This window comes from Salmo salar, chromosome ssa09, assembly GCF_905237065.1.
Source record: "Salmo salar chromosome ssa09, Ssal_v3.1, whole genome shotgun sequence".
Lineage (NCBI taxonomy): Eukaryota > Metazoa > Chordata > Actinopteri > Salmoniformes > Salmonidae > Salmo > Salmo salar.
This window is the reverse complement of record NC_059450.1, coordinates 137,999,513-138,021,084: the sequence shown is the minus strand read 5'-3', so window position 1 is coordinate 138,021,084 and position 21,572 is coordinate 137,999,513. Positions and strand designations below refer to the sequence as shown.

At 44.5% G+C, this 21,572-nt stretch overlaps 1 protein-coding gene across 3 annotated transcripts in view; it reads right to left on the bottom strand.

Annotated features, from left to right (window-relative positions):
- Window positions 1–21,572, bottom strand: part of LOC106613084 (neurofibromin-like) — a 99,317-nt gene that overhangs the window by 56,153 nt on the left and 21,592 nt on the right. For 2 of the 3 annotated variants that reach the window (XM_014214992.2, XM_014214994.2), the window contains 25 exons: window positions 21,237–21,365; window positions 21,039–21,113; window positions 20,768–20,899; window positions 20,487–20,624; window positions 20,205–20,318; window positions 19,971–20,050; window positions 19,706–19,829; window positions 19,271–19,517; window positions 19,096–19,169; window positions 18,918–19,001; window positions 18,424–18,804; window positions 18,080–18,219; window positions 17,817–17,939; window positions 15,958–16,158; window positions 15,528–15,709; window positions 15,109–15,320; window positions 14,655–14,816; window positions 14,442–14,545; window positions 14,070–14,205; window positions 4,897–4,959; window positions 1,691–1,849; window positions 1,424–1,521; window positions 890–1,036; window positions 638–784; window positions 406–516 (listed from right to left, as the gene is read on the bottom strand). In XM_014214992.2, the coding sequence (XP_014070467.1) occupies window positions 406–516; window positions 638–784; window positions 890–1,036; window positions 1,424–1,521; window positions 1,691–1,849; window positions 4,897–4,959; window positions 14,070–14,205; window positions 14,442–14,545; window positions 14,655–14,816; window positions 15,109–15,320; window positions 15,528–15,709; window positions 15,958–16,158; window positions 17,817–17,939; window positions 18,080–18,219; window positions 18,424–18,804; window positions 18,918–19,001; window positions 19,096–19,169; window positions 19,271–19,517; window positions 19,706–19,829; window positions 19,971–20,050; window positions 20,205–20,318; window positions 20,487–20,624; window positions 20,768–20,899; window positions 21,039–21,113; window positions 21,237–21,365 (3,563 nt within the window). The remainder of the gene's footprint in view (window positions 1–405; window positions 517–637; window positions 785–889; window positions 1,037–1,423; window positions 1,522–1,690; window positions 1,850–4,896; window positions 4,960–14,069; window positions 14,206–14,441; window positions 14,546–14,654; window positions 14,817–15,108; window positions 15,321–15,527; window positions 15,710–15,957; window positions 16,159–17,816; window positions 17,940–18,079; window positions 18,220–18,423; window positions 18,805–18,917; window positions 19,002–19,095; window positions 19,170–19,270; window positions 19,518–19,705; window positions 19,830–19,970; window positions 20,051–20,204; window positions 20,319–20,486; window positions 20,625–20,767; window positions 20,900–21,038; window positions 21,114–21,236; window positions 21,366–21,572) is intronic. The other variant, XM_014214993.2, reaches the window with a different exon arrangement.

Sequence of the window (21,572 nt, the reverse complement as noted above, 5' to 3'; positions counted from 1 at the left end):
AGACAGAGGTATAGGGTAGCTCTAAATCTGGTTCACCAGACATCCTGACTCCCCCAGAACATTGGGCAGCAGCCTGGGGAGGAGGCATAGGGTAGCCCTCCTCTTCAGCTGAGTTGGAACTAAGAGGCTATGATATGTAGCCCCATAAAGCCTGCTGTAATGAGTGAATGGACCTTCCTAGGTCCTCCCCATGAACCCATCTTCTCCCTTACAACTTGGCCGTCAGCAGTGCTAACAATTTAGGACACAATCCCTCTCCCTACCAACGGATGGCCCAATCTATATGAGTATCAACTTCAAAAGGACGCTTCCCTGACATTGTGTAGATAAAGTTTGTTTTCAAGCTGGTTTATAATAACAATAATATATGTAGACGCCAACATGTACTCCTTGGCTAGGTCTTACCTGCGAGCAATGTAGTAGAAGAGTGGGTTGCCATTCTTGGAGGTGCCAGCCTGGTAGAAGACGTTGAGGGTCTTCAGGGCTTTGAACTCATCTTTCTCATGGACCTGGTGCCTAGAAATCAGGGACAAGCGGACAATAAAATGCTTCTGAATCAACTCCACTCACTAACTGCTAGCATCCTGAGTGTCTTAGAACATTTTACACACTAACTCTACAGTAGGAGAACAGTTACCTGGTCATAAACTCTTCAAACTTGGAGCTGGTGAGGTTGAGGCTGGACCAGTGTGTGTCGGCCACAGGTTTGTGCTCGGGTGGCCCCAGATAGGCCAGGAGGGTGGCCATCTTGTCAAATGGCCGCCTGCCCACTGCCTTGTGGTCCCTATGGAATGGAAAGAGGGGATAGAGAGACCGCTGTCAGACAAAGAGGGCTATACTGGTAGTCCACATAATAAGATGATGACTGGTGACTCATCGTGTTACTGACCTGTTGCTAGAGAGGTACTGTCCGATCCTCTCCTGGTTGTTCCACAGCAGCCTGTGGAGGGCCAGAACGTTGCCATCACTGATGAAGGACAGGCTATGGTTGACTGAGTCACTGGGAGGAGAGTCAGATGCTATGTCCAAGAAGAACCTACAGGACAATCCAGATGGATCACACAGCCAATGGTCAACTACAGAACTGGAAATCTATTACAAAAATCTAACATTTTAGAAAACGAGTCGAGGTATGTAATTCTCAGCTTCATAACAAAGTCAGGACTCAGATCAGTTCCTGCTTTTCAAAATACTGAGAGAGCAGTGTGTGCTTTTATTCGCTTTCAAAGTGGGGCTTTTTTGTCAAAAGCTTTGCTGGTATTAAAATTCTTCTGACGTCTAGGTCGGAAAATATACAGGTTAAGATGTCGTCACAAATCTGGGACCAGCACCGATGCAAACTAGCATAGCTAGGTCCCATTGTTGCAAAGAGTTGTATTTGTATCCCTTTGTCTTAACCTTTGTCATCTTGAACCTAGCTTACCGCCTGGCTGCATCAAAGTTGCTTTTCACAAAGTCGTTAAAAGGCCTCATGTGCTCCTCTTTGGTAAACAACACATGGTTGGCAATGCTCTGGAGGATCTGAGGACAGAGACAAAAACACAAAACAGAGAGCAACTTACCTCAAATAAAAGGTCATAAATGAAATGTATTTTTTACAATTACTTTATCAAACTCTTTTGGGTCAAAGCCACTACTGACGTTTTCACGAGGTGCTTATTTTAGTAAGATGGAAGCTCCCAACACATACCTTGGACATGAGCTTTAGTCCTCTCTCTATCCTGGGTGGGGGCTTCTCATCCAGGATGCCTGCCTCGTAGGGCGACACGATGGCAGGGTTGATGAAGCGCAGGAACATGGCACTGCCCACCGCCCCTATACTGTCCTGGGGGAAACGCTGGCTCACCACCTAGAAGAAGAGGAGGGCGATAGAGAACAATGGGGAGGGAGGAGAGCAGGAGGAGTGGGAACAGAGTGGAGAGAAGACAAAATAAGAAAAGTTAAGATGCTTGTACGACATGACTGACAAGATCTCACACCACCCTTCTCAAAGCCAGCCACAGAACGAGAGAGAAAGAAAAAAGCAAGAGAGAGAAATAAAGAGTTAGAGAGTAAAAGTGCAAGAAAGAGGGAGGGAGGCAGAGGAAGATGGAGAGATCTAAGTACGGAAGTCCAGAGAAGACAGACAGTGCATTCGGAAAGTATTCAGACCACGTTGACTTTTTCCATATTTTGTTACAGCCTTATTCTAAAATGGATTAAATTACAAATGTTCCTCAACTTACACACAATCCCCCTGAATGACAAAGCGAATATACACACACATACATACATACATATATAAAAATGTATTATTTACATAGGTATTCAGACCCTTTGCTATGAGACTCGAAATTCAGCTCTGGTGCATCCTGTTTCCATTAATCATCCTTGAGATGTTTCTACAACTTGATTGGAGTCCACCTGTGGTATATTCAATTCATTGGACATGATTTGGAAAGGCACACACTTGTCTATATAAGGTCCCACAGTTGACAGTGCATGTCAGAGCAAAAACCAGGCCATGATGTCGAAGGAATTGTCCGTAGAGCTCTGAGACAGAATTGTGTCGAGGCACAGATCTGGGGAAGGGTACAAAAACAATTCTGCTGCATTGAAGGTCCAAGAACACAGTGGTCTCCATCATTCTTAAATGGAAGACGTTTGGAACCACCAAGACTCTTCCTAGAGCTGGCCCCCCGGCCAAACTGAGCAATCGGGGAATAAGGGCCTTGGTCAGGGAGGTGACCAAGAACCCGATGATCACTCTGACAGTGCTCCAGAGTTCCTATGTGGAGATGGGAGAACCTTCTAGAAGGACCACCATCTCTGCAGCACTCCACCAATCAGGCCTTTATGGTAGAGTGGCCAGACGGAAGCCACTCCTCAGTAAAAGGCACATGACAGCAGCTTGGAATTTGCCAAAAAAGGCACCTGAAGGATTCTCAGACAATGAGAAACAAGATTCTCTGGTCTGATGAAACCATGATTGACCTATTTGGCCTGAATGCCAAGTCTCACATCTGGAGGAAACCTGGCACCATCCCTACGGTGAAGCATGGTGGTGGCAGCATTATGCTGTGGGGATGTTTTTCAGCTGCAGGGACTGGGAGACTAGTCAGGATCGACAGAAAGATGACTGGAGCAAAGTACAGAGAGATCCTTGATGAAAACCTGCTCCTGAGTGCTCAGGACCTCAGACTGGGGTGAAGGTTCACCTTCCAACAGGATAATGGCCCTAAGCACACAGCCAAGACAAGGAAGGAGTGGCTTCAATACAAGTCTCTGAATGTCCTTGAGTGGCCCAGCCAGAGCCTGGACTTGAAGCCGATCAAACATCTCTAGAGACTTGAAAATTGCTGTGCAGCCACACTGCCCATCCAACCTGACAGAGCTTGAGAGGATCTGCAGAGAAGAATGGGAGAAACTGCACAAATACTGGTATTCCAAGCTTGTAGCCTCATACCCAAGAAGACTCATGGCTGTAATCGCTGCCAAAGGTGTTACAAGGTACTGAGTAAAGTGTCTAAATACTTAAGTATTTGTGGTATTTCACATATGCAAAAATTTCTAGAAACCTGTTTTTGCTTTGTCATTATGGGTTATTGTGTGTAAGGCTGTAACCTAAGAAAAGGGTTTACAACAACTTTTGTTATGTAGTGATCATGAGATTAATAAGTTGTGATCGACACAAGGGAATTATTATTTTTATTCACGTCCTCCTCTCTGGACTTCCGTAACTATAACAACAACATTTTAATTCAAGTTTAGAGGAAAATTAAGCCTGAATGGATTTCTGCAAATACCACGGGAATCCTCTTAAATTTGGGAACTTAGGCCTATTGACAACTTATATACATAAAATGCTGTATACAGCATCCTAACACATTAAAATAAAAGAGATAAATAATATTTGTCCAGCCTTTGGTGCTGTGCTTGCAGATGTGCTGCGACCCTAATAGGGCCTCCCGAGTGGAGCAGTGGTCTAAGGCACTGCATCGCAGTGCTAGCTGCGCCACTAGAGATCCTGGTTCGAGTCCAGGCTATGTCACAGCCGACCGGCACAACTGGCCCAGCATCGTCCGAGTTAGGGGAGGTTTTGGCCGGCAGGGATATCCTTGTCCCATCATCCTTGACTCCTGTGGCGGGCAGGACGCATGCATGCTGACGCGGTCGCCAGGTATACAGTGTTTCCTCCGACACATTGGTGTGGCTGGCTTCCGGGTTAAGCGGGTATTGTGTCAAGAAGCAGTGCGGCTTGGTTGGGTTTCGGAGGACGCACGGCTCTCGACCTTCGCCTCTGAGTCCGTACGGGAGTTTCAGCGATGAGACGAGACTAACTACCAATTGGATACCACGAAATTGGGGAGAAAACAGGATAGATAGATATATATATATATATATATATATTTTTAAGTAGGTATGTTTAAACTTGTTTTTCATTTTTTTTGCACTACATTGATGAAAGAAAAAGAAATCAAGAAAAGGGGAGAACTCCACCGAGGGCCGAATGTCTGCGGGTTAACGCTCCTCCCTTGTACTTGATCGACCATTAATAAACGGATTAGTAAAGAACTCCCCTCACCTTGTTGTCTAGGTCCTAATTGAAAGGAAAAAACAAAAAGCCGCAGACACTAGGCCCTCCATGGATAAAGTTTGACACCCCTGCTGTAACGGAATGCACTGGTTTCTTGGCATGGTTAATAGAAAATGGAAGCAACTAAGTTGGCGCCAGTATTAGTACAAGGATTTTAAGAGAAGGCTGAACACAGACTTGAATGTGAAAACCGTTTCAAGATGAACAAATTAAGCACTAAATCAAACCATACAAATAAATAAAATTAAAATAAATGCAACAAAAAATTATTTTTGCTTTTAAAAAATAAAGTGGCTGAGGAAAAAGTTCTCTGAACTTACTGCTTCTTTGTTTTCCTTTCTGTCTTTAACTGTGGCTTTAGTCAGTAGAGAGTGGCAAGTAGCCTACAGAACAGAGATGAGCACAAACAGGTCACAGCACCGGCCACATAGACACACACAGGCGCTACACAAGAGCATCTGCTGGCCCTACTATTGAACAGCATAGCATGTGTCTGTGCAGGTGCATGTTTTTTTACAGGCAGATTTTAGCACTATAGTAGTAGTATGGGAGAGTATCGAGCAAATGGAGACCGATATGTATAAGCTTCCCTTTCTGTGAGAGTTCGGTTTTGTGTGCCACAAAATAACATTAGTGGTTCCAAAGCACCCTGTGTTCATCACATTGAGATATCAAAACATCTGATGTGTTACTTTAAATCAGTTTAGGGAGAAAGTCAGTCTTTGTGGAATCAGAGAGCAGCAGGGCAGCGGTGTCGGCTCATCAGACATGCAGATGGAAACAGCAGGAAATAGGCTGGGGTAGCGTGTGTCCATACAGAGGTGTTCTTTCATGGTAAAGTTAGGCTTAATAGAGACGGAAGTCTGTGTGCGCGTGTGTGTGTGTGTGTGTGTGTGTGTGTGTGTGTGTGTGCTTAAGAGGTCGGGTGACTGCGAGCAGGAACACACTAGCTGCTTTGTGGTGTCTTGATGTTGCTGTGGCCAGGCAATTCAAATGCATATTTTCCCCCTTTTCAAACTACCACCATTGAAGGTACAGCCCTTTATCTGTTCTGTCACAGTTCATGAAGAGAGAACATGTAGGAGAGGGCAGAGTACAGTGGTTCCTCCTTTAAAAGTTTAATCATACTTGCGGGCTGCTGCAGCATTCTATGGCACGTTATTTAATTGTCAGCCATTTTTTACATTAACACGCGTTAGTGCTAGTTTGACCACCAGAGGGCATCTTTGAGAAGCATTTGATAGTCTCCCATATTGGAATTACGAGATAATTTAAAACCTTTTGTAATAACATAGTACATGGGATTGATTAAAACATTTGATTAATATTATGGTGTTTCTATTCTGAGAAAAATGAAACCCTCAGGGTTTCCGTGAGGATGGAATGGAAAATATGGCGCTGTACAACGGGACGGTCGGGAGTAGGCTACCGCATAAGAGGATGGAGGATTCTAAATTGTTTGCCTTCATTAGACAACTTTATTCCAATATTTCTGTAAATCAGTGATATTTATTCCCATAGTAATTCGTTATGGTTTCATAACTAAATCAACATCTGCATTTTGAAAGAGTATTTTTATCATTATTTTATTAACGAAAGCATAAAGACGCGGATGAAGAAATACAGTACTGTACAGAATATGCTTTTACATTTGGATAATAAAGCATTTAAGATAAGCCATCGGCATCTGTTTATTATGCTACTGTGCAGTCTGACAAGTAAACATAACCTACAATACATACTGTAGTAAACATGGGAAAGTTCCTAATTCCTTACATAAGGGAGAGCAGGCCATGTCTGTACTAGAGAATGCGGGCACGCGGGAGACAGGGGTTCAATTTCCAGACGGGGAGGAAGAAGTAGGCTGTCCTTGTTAATAAGAATCTGTTCTCAACTGACTCCATATGTGTTATTTCATAGTTGTGATGTCTTCACTATTATTCTACAATGTAGAAAATAGTAAAAAGAAAAATCCTGGAATGGGTAAGTGTCCAAACTTTTGAATGATACTTGCTTAATTCATTTGATTAATATTATGGGTGTTTCTATTCCAATAAAAACGAAAAACTATCTGGGTTTCCATTAGGATGGAATGGAAAATATGGCACTGTACAACGAGTCTGTCGGCAGTACAGTACTGGACTACTTAGCTAAAGAATCCCCAAATATGAATTTGTTCTTAACTGGCTTGCCTAGTTAAATAAAAGTTTACACTAAGAGCATAACATTTCCACACCATCATTTTCTAATTCTAGTCTAACCAATACCCAAACGGAGATTCAGTGAAAATAAAAATCTCATTGATTTATCAAGACAAGTCCACATGCTTGTCTCAGAGCAGCGCAAAAACGATACCGAAATCTTATTGCTTCAGAAATCTTATTGCTTTAAATCATATTGCCTCTAACTTCAATATGCTTTTTAAATAAATAAGACCTACACCACTTTTAACAGCACATTACTCAACACTAGTGAGACTCATTTCACCTATAGTAGGCCTACAGTACGTCTACAGTCATGGCAAAGGTTTGAGAATGACAAATATTAATTTCCAAAAAGTTTGCTGCTTCAGTGTCTTTAGATATTTTTGTCAGATGTTACTATGGAATACTGAAGTATAATTACAAGCATTTCATACGCGTCAAAGGCTTTTATTGACAATTACATGAAGTTGATGCAAAGAGTCAATATTTGCAGTGTTGACCCGTCTTTTTCAAGACCTCCGCAATCCACCCTGGCATGCTGTAAATTTACTTCTGGGCCACGTCCTGACTGACGGCAGCCCATTATTGCATAATCAATGCATGGCGTTTGTCAGAATTTGTGGTTTTTTGTTTGTCCACCAGCCTCTTGAGGATTGACCACAAGTTCTCAATGGGATTAAAGTCTGGGGAGTTTCCTGACCATGGACCCAAAATATCGATGCTTTGTTCCCCGAGCCACTAAGTTATCACTTTTGAAATATGGCAAGGTGGAAAAGCTGGAAAAGGCATTGTTCGTCACCAAACTGTTCCTGGATGGTTGGGAGAAGTTGCTCTCGGAGGATGTGTTGGGTACCATTCTTTATTCATGGCTGCGTTCTTAGGCAAAATTGTGAGTGAGCCCACTCCCTTGGCTGAGAAGCAACCCTGCACATGAATGGTCTCAGGATGCTTTACTGTTGGCATGACACAGGACTGATGGTAGCTCTCACCTTGTCTTCTCCAGACAAGCTTTTTTCCGGATGCCCCAAACAATCGGAAAGGGGATTCATCAGAGAAAATGACTTTACCCCAGTCCTCAGCAGTCCAATCCCTGTACCTTTTGCAGAATATCAGTCTGTCCCTGATGTTTTTCCTGGAGAGAAGTGGCTTCTTTCCTTCCCTTCTTGACACCAGGCCATACTCCAAAAGTCTTCGCCTCACTGTGCGTGCAGATGCACTCACACCTGCCTGCTGCCATTCCTGAGCAAGCTCTGTACTGCTGGTGCACCGATCCCGCAGCTGAATCAACTTTAGGAGACGGTCCTGGCGCTTGCTGGACTTTCTTGGGCACCCTACCCTGAAGCCTTCTTCACAACAATTGAACCGCTCTCCTTGAAGTTCTTGATGATCCGATAAATAGTTGATTTAGGTGCAATCTTACTGGCAGCAATATCCTTGCCTGTGAAGCCCTTTTTGTGCAAAGCAATGATGACGGCACGTGTTTCCTTGCAGGTAACCATGGGTGACAGAGGAAGAACAATGAATCCAAGCACCACCCTCCTTTTGAAGCTTCCAGTCTGTTATTCGAACTCAAATCAGCATGACAGAGTGATCTCCAGCCTTGTCCTCGTCAACACTCACACCTGTGTTAACGAGAGAATCATTGACATGATGTCAGCTGGTCCTTTTGTGGCAGGGCTGAAATGCAGTGGAAATGTTTTTTGGGATTCAGTTCATTTGCATGGCAAAGAGGGACTTTGCAATTAATTGCAATTCATCTGATCACTCTTCATAACATTCTGGAGTATATGCAAATTGCCATCATACAAATTGAGGCAGCAGACTTTGTGAAAATTAATATTTGTGTCACTCTCAAAACTTTTGTCCACGACTGTACATATATTTTTTTCAATGAAGTGACTCTCTGCGAATATTTACATTTAGAGGATTGGAGGATTCTAAATTAATATCAAAGGGGCATTTTCCATTAGATATTCTCAGATACTAACAGAAAATGCCCCTTAGATATTCATTTAGAATCCTCCAATCCTCTAAATGCAATTATTGGCGGCTTTATTTACAAAGTACTGAGAATGTCTCACCCCATGTTCAAGAATTGCCTTTCTCGCTCACGTCTGATTAAATGAAAACGAAATCTCCCAAATATCGTTACTTTTTAATCAAAGCGATTATTAATTATAGAATTATATAAAAGCCCCTTAGATATTCTCACAGATCCTAAGGGATTTTTATATAATAGTAAATTAAAAAGTACCGATATTTTGAAGATTTCGTTTTCATTTAACCAAGAGTAAGTGAGGAAAAAGGCTATTCTTGAACATGGGGTGAGACATTCTCACTAATTTATAAATAAAGCCAGTTTGTTATTTAGAATGATTTATTTCTGGAGAAACCTAACTTGATTATTTAGCAGCCATCACTTGCTTATATTCAGTCAACACATTTCTTAACCTCTATGGGCTAGGTGGGACGCTGGCGTCCCACCTACGTAACAGCCACTTGCAGCCTGTGGCGCGATTTACAAAACCTTAAAAATCCTATTACTTCAATTTCTCAAACATATGACTATTTTACAGCTATTTAAAGACAAGACTCTCGTTAATCTAACCACACTGTCCGATTTCAAAAAGGCTTTACAACGAAAGCAAAACATTAGATTATGTCAGCAGAGTACCAAGCCAGAAATAATCAAACACCCATTTTTCAAGCCAGCATATAATGTCACCAAAACCCAGAAGACAGCGAAATGCAGCACTCACCTTTGATGATCTTCATCAGATGACAACCCTAGGACATTATGTTATACAATACATGCATGTTTTGTTCAATCAAGTTCATATTTATATCAAAAACCAGCTTTTTACATTAGCATGTGACGTTCAGAACTAGCATACCCCCCGCAAACTTCCGGGGAATTCGCTAACATTTTACTAAATTACTCACGATAAACGTTCACAAAAAGCATAACAATTATTTTAAGAATTATAGATACAGACCTCCTCTATGCACTCGATATGTCCGATTTTAAAATAGCTTTTTGGTGAAAGCACATTTTGCAATATTCTAAGTACATAGCCCAGGCATCACGGGCTCGCTATTTAGACACCCGGCAAGTTTAGCACTCACCATAATCATATTTACTATTATAAAAGTTTGATTACCTTTTGTTGTCTTCGTCAGAATGCACTCCCAGGACGTCTACTTCAATAACAAATGTTGGTTTGGTCCAAAATAATCCATCGTTATATCCGAATAGCGGCGTTTTGTTCGTGCGTTCCAGACACTATCCGAAATGGTAAAGAAGTGTCGCGCGCATGGCGCAATTCGTGACAATAAAATTCGAAATATTCAATTTCCGTACTTCGAAGCATGTCAACCGCTGTTTAAAATCAATTTTTACGCCATTTTTCTCGTAGAAAAGCGATAATATTCCGACAGGGAATCTCCTTTTCGGCAAACAGAGGAAAAAATAACAAAGGCGGGGGCGGTCGGGTCACGCGCATAAGCCCAGAGTCCCTTGATCGGCCACTTGAGAAAGGCGATAATGTGTTTCAGCCTGGGGCTGGAATGACGACATTCTGTTTTTTCCCGGGCTCTGAGCGCCTATGGACGACGTGGGAAGTGTCACGTTAGAGCAGAGATCCTTAGTAAAAGATAGAGATGGAAAAGAAGTTCAAGAAATGGTCAGACAGGCCACTTCCTGTAAAGGAATCTCTCAGGTTTTGACCTGCCATTTGAGTTCTGTTATACTCACAGACACCATTCAAACAGTTTTAGAAACTTTAGGGTGTTTTCTATCCATATGTAATAAGTATATGCATATTCTAGTTACTGGGTAGGAGTGGTAACCAGATTAAATCGGGTATGTTTTTTATCCAGCCGTGTCAATACTGCCCCCTAGCCCTAACAGGTTTTAAGAATATCATGGAATATAATTGAATATTTTAATTGTTCATGCTTGTCTCAAAGCAGTGTTTGGCCTACCCCGGCCAAACCCGGATGACGCTGGGCCAATTGTGTGCCGCCCTATGACACTCCCAATCACAGTCGGATGTGATACAGCCTCTATTCGAACCAGGGACTGTAGTAATGCCTCTTGCACTGAGATGTAGTGCCTTAGACCGCTGCGCCACTCAGGAGCCAAGACCAATATATATCATTTTTTCTCTCAGAACATGAACCGTGTGTAGGTAGATGTGCAAAGGTAGACAAATGATTTGTTGCAAGTTGGGGGGGAGGGGTTTACACTTAGCTCGGCTATTAGACAATTCTTTAGTAAAGGTTGAACGGTCTGTTATTCAGCTAATAGCCCATCCTAGAAACGTTGTTGGCAGAATTCACATCCTGCTACACTTGTGAAAAACTAATAATAATACTTTTTCCCCTTTCCACTTGTTAAAGATACCAATAGATAGTGTTTTTAGCCACAATCGGCCCCAACCCCAATTAATACATAAGGGTACAGTCAATAGAGTGCTAGACTTCGGGCTCTCCTTCACCGCAGCCAACGTTAGTAAAACATTAACCCTCGCAAGGCTGCCGGCCCAGACAGCATCCCTAGCGGCGTCCTCAGAGCATGCGCAGACCAGCTGGCTGGTGTGTTTACGGACATATTCAATCAATCCCTATCCCAGTCTGCTGTTCCCACATGCTTCAAGAGGGCCACCATTGTTCCTGCTCCCAAGAAAGCGAAGGTAACTGAGCTAAATGACTATCGCCCCGTAGCACTCACTTCCGTCATCATGAAGTGCTTTGAGAGACTAGTCAAAGATCATATCTCCTCTACCCTACCTGACACCCTAGACCCACTCCAATTTGTTTACCGCCCCAATAGGTCCACAGACGAAGCAATCACAATCACACTGCCCTAACCCATCTGGACAAGATGAATACCTATGTAAGAATGCTGGTCAACAATTACAGCTCAGCATTCAACACCCTCCAAACTCAACATTAAGCTCGAGACCCTGGGTCTCGACCCCGCCCTGTGCAACAGGGTCCTGGACTTCCTGACGGGCCTTCCCCAGGTAGTGAGGGTAGGAAACAACATCTCCACCCCGCTGATCCTCAACACCGGGGCCCCACAAGGGTGTGTTCTCAGCCCCCTCCTGTACTCCCTGTTCACCCACGACTGCATGGCCATGCACGCCTCCAGCTCAATCATCAAGTTTGCAGACGACACCACAGTGGTAGGCTTGATTACCAACAACTACGAGACGGCCTACAGGGAGGAGGTGAGGGCCCTCGGAGTGTGGTGCCAGGAAAATAACCTCACACTCAACAACAACAAAAGGAGATGATGGTGGGCTTCAGGAAACAGCAGAGGGAGCACCCCCCGTATCCACATGGACTGGACAGCAGTGGAGAAGGTAGGAAGTTCCTCGGCATACACATCACTGACAAACTGAAATGGTCCACCCACACAGACAGCGTGGTGAAGAAGGTGCAACAGCACCTCTTCAACCTCAGGAGGCTGAAGAAACTTGGCTTGTCACCTCAAACCCTCAAACGTTTACAGATGCACAATCGAGAGCATCCTGTCTGAATGTATCACCGCCTGGTACGGCAACTGCTCCGCCCACAACCGCAAGGCTCTCCAGAGGGTAGTGAGGTCTGCACAACGCATCACCGGGGACAAACTACCTGCCCTCCAGGACACCTACACCACCCGATGTCACAGGAAGGCCAAAAAGATCATCAAGGAAAACAACCACCCGAGCCACTGCCTGTTCACCCCGCTATCATCCAGAAGGCGAGGTCAGTACAGGTACATCAAAGCTGGGACCGAGAGACTGAAAAACAGCTTCTATCTCAAGGCCATCAGACTGTTAAACAGCTGTCACTAACATTGAGTGGCTGCTGCCAACATACTGACTCAAATCTCTAGCCACTTTAATAATTAAAAATTGGATGTAATAAATGTATCACTAGTCACTTCAAAAAAATGCCACTTTATATAATGTTTACATACCCTACATTACTCATCTCATATGTACATACACTGTACTCTATACCATCTACTGCATCTTGCCTATGCCGCACGGCCATCGCTCATCCATATATTTATATGTACATATTCTTATTCATTCCTTTACACTTGTGTGTATTAGGTAGTTGTTGTGAAATTGTTAGATTACTTGTTAGATATTACTGCACTGTCGGAACTAGAAGCACAAGCATTTCGCTACACTCGCATTAACATCTGCTAACCATGTGTATGTGACAAATAAAATTTGATTTGAGAATGTTGAGGGTTTGAAACCTGCTCCCTGCTTGTATCATTACATTATTAAGCCGATCTCAGAGTAATTAGCCTGGATTGTTACACCCATCTCGCTCCTCGCCCTCTTCCACAGGTCATTCGCCGCCCAAGTGGCTCGCTTATGGGCTTGCTGGCAGAATATGGCAGCACCTTCGGTTGAGCGTCAAGAATGTAGCATAGCAAGTTTGTATGAAGGTCTGGTTATTCACAGGTAAATAGTAATATGCTCTAAACCGCTCTGGTGACAAACAAACTTTGCTGCCCTGTTTTCAAATTGTCCACATGGCTGGGAGAACCTCCTCAGATGAATGCAGATGAAGGGAGTTAGATATGCATAGGAAGTGTAGTGGACTGTTTTTTTCTGTATATATGAATTACAAATCAGCCTTTACTTAAATCATGTTTCTAGTCTATTGCATAGTTACAATGTGTAATCATTGATATCCCAGGAGTGGTAAACACTGTTGAAGTGCATAATTGTAATACATACATGCAGACACAGCATCATTCAAAGAATGGAGTTTGATACACCTGGTATTGGATATGACTGAAAAAAACTTGCTAAATAGCGAATTTCGTAAATTAACTTTGACAAAAAAAATATAAACAATCGTTTGTTGCTACATGAACATATTTGTAAATTTTGTGCTTGACTCGTTATGACGTTATAATTACTTAGATTTGCTTCCACCGTAATGTTTTGTCAGCCATCTTTGCTGAAGAAAGTCTATAGAAACCTTGGGAACCAAATGCATAATGAGTGCTCCAACTCCCCCTTGTGGTGGTCTGGAGGAATGACGCCGTGAACCTCTAAGTCCCGCGGTGTAAGCTCAGAACTTTTAAAGGAGGATCCACTGTATGTATAGCGGCAATGTTAGTGGAAATTCAGAGGAAAGTAACAAGGTTGTGGCAGTGTGTGTATTAGAGTGAGAGCTGTTGCCATTATTGGCACAGTGTGGAAGAAGGAAGACAGAGCTTGAGGGTGTAGGCCAGAGAGCGACAGGCCAGGGGTGGGATATGACCCTACCTGGTAGAGACAGTGACACACACTGCGGAGCTGCGGAGGGAACTCGCTGGAGGAGTTGATAATGGCCAGGAAGAACCGGTCTGTGATCTGGAGAAGGTTCCGCTGGTTCTCCTCAAGGTTCTCCGACTGTTCTAGTCTACAGAGGGAGGGAGGGTGGAGAGGACAAAAAGAGAGGAGACGGAGGAGAGAGGAAGGGGAGAGCCCTACAACTGTCATTCATGAATGAAATAAAAACTAAAAATTGCCTTGGTAACTTCCATTTAAGAAGGTTATCCCCCCATAATTGCTCAAATCGATGCGCTATCCCTTACCACCACACCAGGCTACCACAGTCAAACTAACTGGTGGAATGCTTCCAGTAGAGGTTCCTACCTGGTTGTGTCCACCTCAAAGCTGATGCTGTGCCACTCTGGGGTGGTGACGACCCCTTTAAGTAGAGGCTCCAGGAGCTTCTGTAGGTACGCCGCCCCGTACACCTGACAAAGGATTTCAACGTTAAAATGGATTTAAAATGTCATGCTTGGTGTGAGCGCTTCAGGTTCCACTACTTAAAATTGTCTGTATGGGAGAGAAATGTGGTTTTACCTTGAAACAGAAGGTCATGATTTTACTGGCCAGGCTGTTGCCTCTGAACAGAGTTTGCATGGAGTCAGCCAGCTCCACCTCCTTGGAGAACATGTTCCACAGCAGCTGATACAGCAGGTGGCGAGAGTCAAACAGCGTCACCAACACACGGGCCAGCTCGTCCTGAAGAAGACACACGCAGACAAAAACTCAAATACACAAAAATGCGTAAACACCTTTCTATAACTACTAGAACTAACACACTCATACTAGCACAGGGGTGGCCAACCCTTTCTCTGGAGCGCTACAGGAGACGCAGGCTTTTACTCCAGCCTTGCACTAACATGTCTGATTCTACTAATAAATCAGCACCTTGACTAGCAGAAACAGATGTGTTATTGTAGTGCTCTTCAGTGTGAAGGCTGGTCACCCCAAGACGAGACAAAAATGACCTAGTGCTCTTTTTCGAACATACCCACTGGGATCCTGGCACCACATTGGCCAGTGCCATGGCGATGGGCAGCTCTCCCTGGTCTCCCATCATGGTGACCAGCTCCACCAGCCTCTCAAAGCGGTCAGCTAGCACCGTCTCTGCCAGTGTGTCAAACTCTGTCCCCTGCTGGAGGATCTTAGTTAGAACCTCCATGAAGGTGGCCCGTGTCTGCAGGTCCTTATGGTAGCCCAGACCTGGAGAAGGATGGATGGTGGGGGGAGGAGTGAGAGAGAGACAGAGCGCCAAAGAGAGATGAAGGGTGGAAGTGGATACAGGGGCATTTTAACTGAGGTTTGATTGTTCATTTTGGAAGCTATGGTCCTTGGTAGATGGAAGGATTAATGTTATAACTTTCTGGCACTATAAAAATGTAGAGAATCACTACTGCTAAAGTAGATCACCGATAGAGTGCATGAGTCCGCTGTCCACGTTGGCGTTGAGGAGGTTGGACATGGCCAGGACAGTACAGTGTCTGAGGGAGGCCAGGCGTCGAGACATGCCCCTTTTCCTCCCAACCACCGGCTGGCCATCATCCTCCACCTCACTGCAATCATTCAGCAGGTTCATAAACAGGGTAAAGTACCTGGGTACAGGGGGTAAAGCAGGGTTCAGAACACTTAACTGTCAGTTTGGATTCAAATTAAGTGCACATTTAAGTTAATGCATTCCTTTACTTCTATTCAGAAAACAGAGGTTTTTTTGCATGTGGAAATGTTACAGCATGCACAGTAAACAGAAAGCTGAAGAGCAGCAACAGATAACTAAGTCTCTCTGGATTAGAGCGTCAGCTACATGACTAAAAGGTATATGAGTAAACCATATTGTAGTTACTTGAGGAAGAGCTGGGACTTGGCCTCCATCAGCTCCACTCCGTCTCCCTCCTCTGGTTGTAGAGGCAGGCCAGCTAACAGAGACACCACCGCCTCCATACTGGCCTGGTCCAGGTCTCTGGTCAGACACTTGATATCGTCATCAGCAGCCTGGTTGGAGGTGCCCATCACCCAGTCTGTCAGGTACTCCACCATCTTGTTCCTGGAAGAGACGTGGTGAGGGGTTGAATTAACAACAAAAAACATAAAAAAAAAAATGTAAGAGGTTCATTATCGGTAGCCTTTAAAGGGGCAATCAGCAATTGCTACAGACATTTTTGACCTTATAAACGAATTGTATACCAGAGGTGTGGACTCGAGTCACATGACTTGGATTCGAGTCAGACTCGAGTCACAAATATGGTGACTTGCAACTCGACTTTTGAGTTTTAACACCAATGACTCGTTACTTAACTTGGATTTGAGCCTTTTGACTCGAACTGACTTGATACCCTCCCCAAGCCCAAATAATAAAAATGATGCTATTAAAAAGTGTGCAGCGCATCAACTCTTCATTTAACAGATTACAGTTTGAATCGGACAGCAGCCAATCAAATTATGCCAGCAGAGATAAAGTTGTGCGTGGCAGTGCAGAGGAATGTCGGTGGGTGAATTCAGATGGAGTCCTTGGAAAGATGATACCCAAAATTATTATTTTTGGATATAAAGACTACACTGTACTCATCAAAAAAACGGATTGCAACTTGCAAAACATGTGGTAAGAAAATTACAGACTGAGGCATAACAACTTCCAACTTTGTTGGACATTTGAAGCTGCGCAAAGAACGGTAAGTCATGGCTAATATAGCCGACAGCTATATAATTTATAACTTTACTGGTGTATCATGTAGGCTAACATAACATTAAATCAATGAGCCACACAGTCAGTCAGTGCGGGAACGTGATCATTGCACCCAAGATAAAGCTACAACTGGCCAGGCAGTTGGTAGCCTAAATCCTGCCTGATGTTACTGCTGTTCCTTAAACCATTGACATATGTTAGCTTACTGTAACCACACACACAGTGTGTGCGTGTGCGTGTGTGTGTGTTAAAGTTGGGCGATTGTGTACAAGCCTACATCGCCCGATTGCGCCCCATAGCGAATCTCGATAGTCATTCATTTTTTGGGGGGGGGGGGGTCTTTCTCATGGCTACCCATGTATTTCCATTGAAATCAAGTTTATTTGGAAAGTAATAAATATAGAGATATTTTTAAAAGCATTCATGATTTGCGTAAATGTAATATACTAACTATTACTCTTGTTAAAAATATGAAATGGTATTACATTTGGTGAAGAGCACATTATGACTTGTTTAGGACTCGAAACTCAAAGTTTAGCACTTGAGACTTGACTTCAGACTTGTAAAACAATGACTTGGTCCCACCTCTGATGTATACCCATTGAGTCTTGAAGAATATAACTTATAAATGCCTCATGAGCTACGTTCAACTGTCATACCCAATCTGGACACAAAATATAAGCTTGTTTTACTCCAATGTTTGGAAACAAAGTAAATGTAAAGAAACAATATAGCCTCAAAACATGGTTAAAACTATAATTTGATATCAGGGATTGTCAGTCTGCTCTGTCTATGAATTTGAGAGTGGTTATATTTCTCCGGCCCCATCCGTCAGCTTTTCACCAAAACAGGGAGACACTTTTTTATTGTTTGAACTGCTGACTGACACTTTAAGTTGCGTTTAGCTAGTTTGGCTAGTGTTTAGCTAGTTTGGCTAGTGTTTAGGTAGCTTGGCTAGCGTTTAGGTAGTTTGGCTAGCGTTTAGGTCTGTCCAGGAGGGGGTGCCCTCTGTCTCTCACCTGAACTTCATCTCCTGGCAGAAGGACAGGTCGTCTCGTCTCTCCATCATCACCTCCACCAGGTGGCACAGCTTGGTCTTCATCTGGATGGCATGCAACGTGTTACCGAGGATACGCACGTACCTGGGGGTGAGATGAGACTGAATAAGGTCCTGAAGATGGACAACTGATTAGGCATTTCATAAGCTGAGAGTTTTATTTCACCTTTATTTAACCAGGTAGGCTACAACTGCGACCTGGGTGAGTGAGTGAGTGTCTCTCACCTGACCAGGTTGAGCATCATGGTCTCTATGCTGGCCTGTCCCAGGTGCTCTGAGCTGCCCTCAGCATGGTTGTCCAGTAGGTTCTTCATGATGGCGATGGTCTGTTCTACAAACTGTGTGTTAGTATCATTGATAGGGACCTGCAATAGTATAGAGACAAATCCATTAAATCAGTCTTAACTACATTCCTGCTAATGTCAAAGGAACAATATTTTATAAAGAACTAACAAAATGTGATATGCTGATTGCAGCACCCTACCTGTCCTAATAAGATTTTCTATGCTAATACAATTCAAATCATTGGTTAACGTTCCCCCATCTTCCTGCCCAGCCCATCCACTCACCGGCCCCTGTGTGTCGAAGAAGCGTCCGATGCTGTTCCTGAGCTTGTTGAAGAGCATGTGGTAGAGGACCGGGCTGAGCTCCAGCCCCAGTAGCTCCTTGACATTGGTGCGGACATGCAGACCCACCCTCTCATGACCACATACCAGCAGAGCCAGCAGGCGGTCCAGGAACCTGCCCAGGCGGGTCTCAGTGGAGGAGCAGCAGGTGGCTGAGGTTCCAGCATTGGAGACGTCGCAGGAGCCCACAGAGACCATGGAGTACTTGCGTTCGCTCATGGGGCCCATGGGGGGGCTGTAGGTGGTGGGGCCACAGGGCTTGCTGCGCTGAGACAGACACACCCCTCCCAGAGCACACAGGAAGCCTGTCATGTTGATCCACTCCTGCAGGGGGAGACAGCGATCAGGTATTTAGGTAGAGTTTGGAGCAGTGGTTCCCTGTGTTACTTTTATTAATGGTGAAACAAACCTAAGTCCTAAAATTGAAGTGCTTTTACCTGACCATCCTCCACCTTGTTTTTGGGGAAGTTAAGAATCTGTTTGGTGTCCTGCTCCCATTTTGCAAGCGTGTCCTCCCATGCCTGGGGTGAGATGGAAACAAGGAGGGATAAGTCAAATACTAGAGGGATGTAAGCAAGGATAAACTGTATTTAATGTTTCTCTATTCTTTCACACCTCAGTGTTTCCTGTAGTGGGGTGCTCTATCCTTCTCAACAAGGCCATCACTCTCTTCTGCAGGGTGGAGCGTCCTACAAAACACATTGGGAGTCATTTTCTGAAACCGTTGGCCTATATAGTGACTCTCAGACCACGTTTAAAGTGGTCTACAAAACACAATGTTTTTACTGACCGGTGGCCATCATGTTGCTGGCGGAGGCGAACTCTGTGAAGGTGGCGTAGTTGGGCAGGATGGTCTGGACGGGCACCTCGTCAGCGGAAGAGCGGATGTCAGCCTCCTCACACAGGTGTCTGAAGCAGGACATGGCCACCAGCACGGCCTCGGCGTCAGGGCTCCACAGAAACATGTATAGACACACCTCCAATTTGGTCTGGGCCTGTCTGCAGATGGGGATTCCACAGCCCTGCGTGGCACACTCCTGGAGGAGCAGAGAGGAGTTAGACATGTCCAACAGACATGTCCAACACATGCAAAACTCTCTGGATGGTTTTTCAGACCTAAGCCTCGTCCTAGACTAAAAATAATGTTTAATGGAGATTCTCCATTGAAAGTGCTTTTTAGCCCTCAATGGTTATTCTCATGTGAGGTTAGAGTCCTTGACCTCACCTTGTTCTTGAGGAGGAACTTGTTCCTGCAGATAAGGATCTCCCTCAACCACTTCAACACCTCTGTACTGTTCACCATCTGGTGACCAATCAGCTTCTTACAGATCAGGAAGAGAACCTGGGAGCTGCAATGGGATAGGCCAGTGTTAGAGCCCAATGGAATCTCAACACAAGCCCCTAAAGACTGGGACTACTACTGAATCCATGAACAGTGTGTCCGTCTACATGGACTGAAAAGTCCATAGAACTAAACCATGTCCTTGTACCTGATGTCCCAGAAGGTTTCAATGGGGGCCTCAGGGTTCCACAGCTCAATGGTCTCAGGCAGGTGCAGCACCAGCAGAGCCTGGCCAGGGAGAAACAGAAACAGAGAGAAATGTGCCTTACTTGAAGTTGACAATTCAATGCTAGGGAATAGAGTTGAAATGGACAGAATGAGAAAGAATAAAGAAGCAGAGTGGATGGAGTGAGAGTAAGAGAGAGGAGGAGTGTAAACTGACCTCCATGGCTTCCTGGGAGAGCTGGGCTGTGTTGGCCAAGGGCACCAGCTGCACCAGGCCTGCGATCAGCTCTGCTGTGCTGCTCTGAGTCTCCTGAGCCTGCTTCCCTGGGTTCTACAACACACACACACACACACACATTAAACATGCATGTATGGGTGAAAGTAAGGGCAGAGAGGAAACACAAACATACACACAAGTGGAAGGGAGGGTGTAAAACTATTCAAACAGAGCCAAGGGACATTGTCTGAGTATGTATGGTGTGGTTGGTGTCATACGTACGTGCAGCATGAGTTTGGGGTCGGCGTGGATGAGTTTGACCAGGACGAGGAGGAGGCACTTGTAGCTGCGTGTGTCCACATCTGTGGTTCTCTCTTTGAACTTAAGGCTGGTGGTCATCTTGTCTTTAAATGACAGACTCTGTTAGAGAGATAAGTTGAACCTTTAGATGTAACTAAGACATACTTTTCCTAGGAGGTTGGCTTATACAGGAAAACAAAAGGTAAGTGGGTTTCCAACAATTGGTGGACAGTGAGTGTGAACGTGCGTGGTCCCTTTCTCACCGGTGTCATGCGTTGTGGGGCGTGTGTGTGAAGGCCATGCATCACTCGGCTCAGAGTGTCTGAGAACATTAGTCGCAGCTCTCCAGAGTAGCAGTACACTGCATCAATCTTAGACCACCAGTCCAGATCAGACTAAAGGACGAAGAGGATAGAAGAGAAGATCATTAATATTGCACTGCTGTAGGAACGGCAATTGAGATCAACACCGTCCTATCAACTGTACTTAGATTGAACTTGGTAGTAAGTAGTAGTGGAGACGGTACACACTTACATTGGTGATGATTCTGTGCAGGGAGTTGACCAGAACAAAGTGAAAGGTAGAGGGGGATGACGAGGCCAAACAGACCTGCGGAGAATAATAATGACAAAGTTTCGTCAAAATTGCCGCTTTGACAGTGAGGTAAAGCATCATTTGGACATGGTCTGCACATTTCTCAACCGATGCGCTGAGCTGAGCAGACTGACTGACCTTAAAGTGGTGGTTGTTGTGAGGGTTGATACGGAAACAGGAGACGAAGCAGTCGATCATGAGGTCCACGTCTGCATTCTGGCTGCCTGCCCCGCGAGAGAAGGGCTTGGTGGGGCTGAAGAGCAGGGCCTGATGTAATAGATAGGAGGAGGAGGAAGCTGCATGTCACCGTCCGCAATATCCAAATTAACCAATTTCACAATTAACCATACCGCAAGGGGCTTTGTGTCGGTCTGAGATGATTGGATGGGTATTAGAAAATGGTCATAGCTCCATTGCGGTAGCACTAGCACAACAGTTGCACTTCAAAAGGCCTAAGGGGTAGCCGTAGGCATA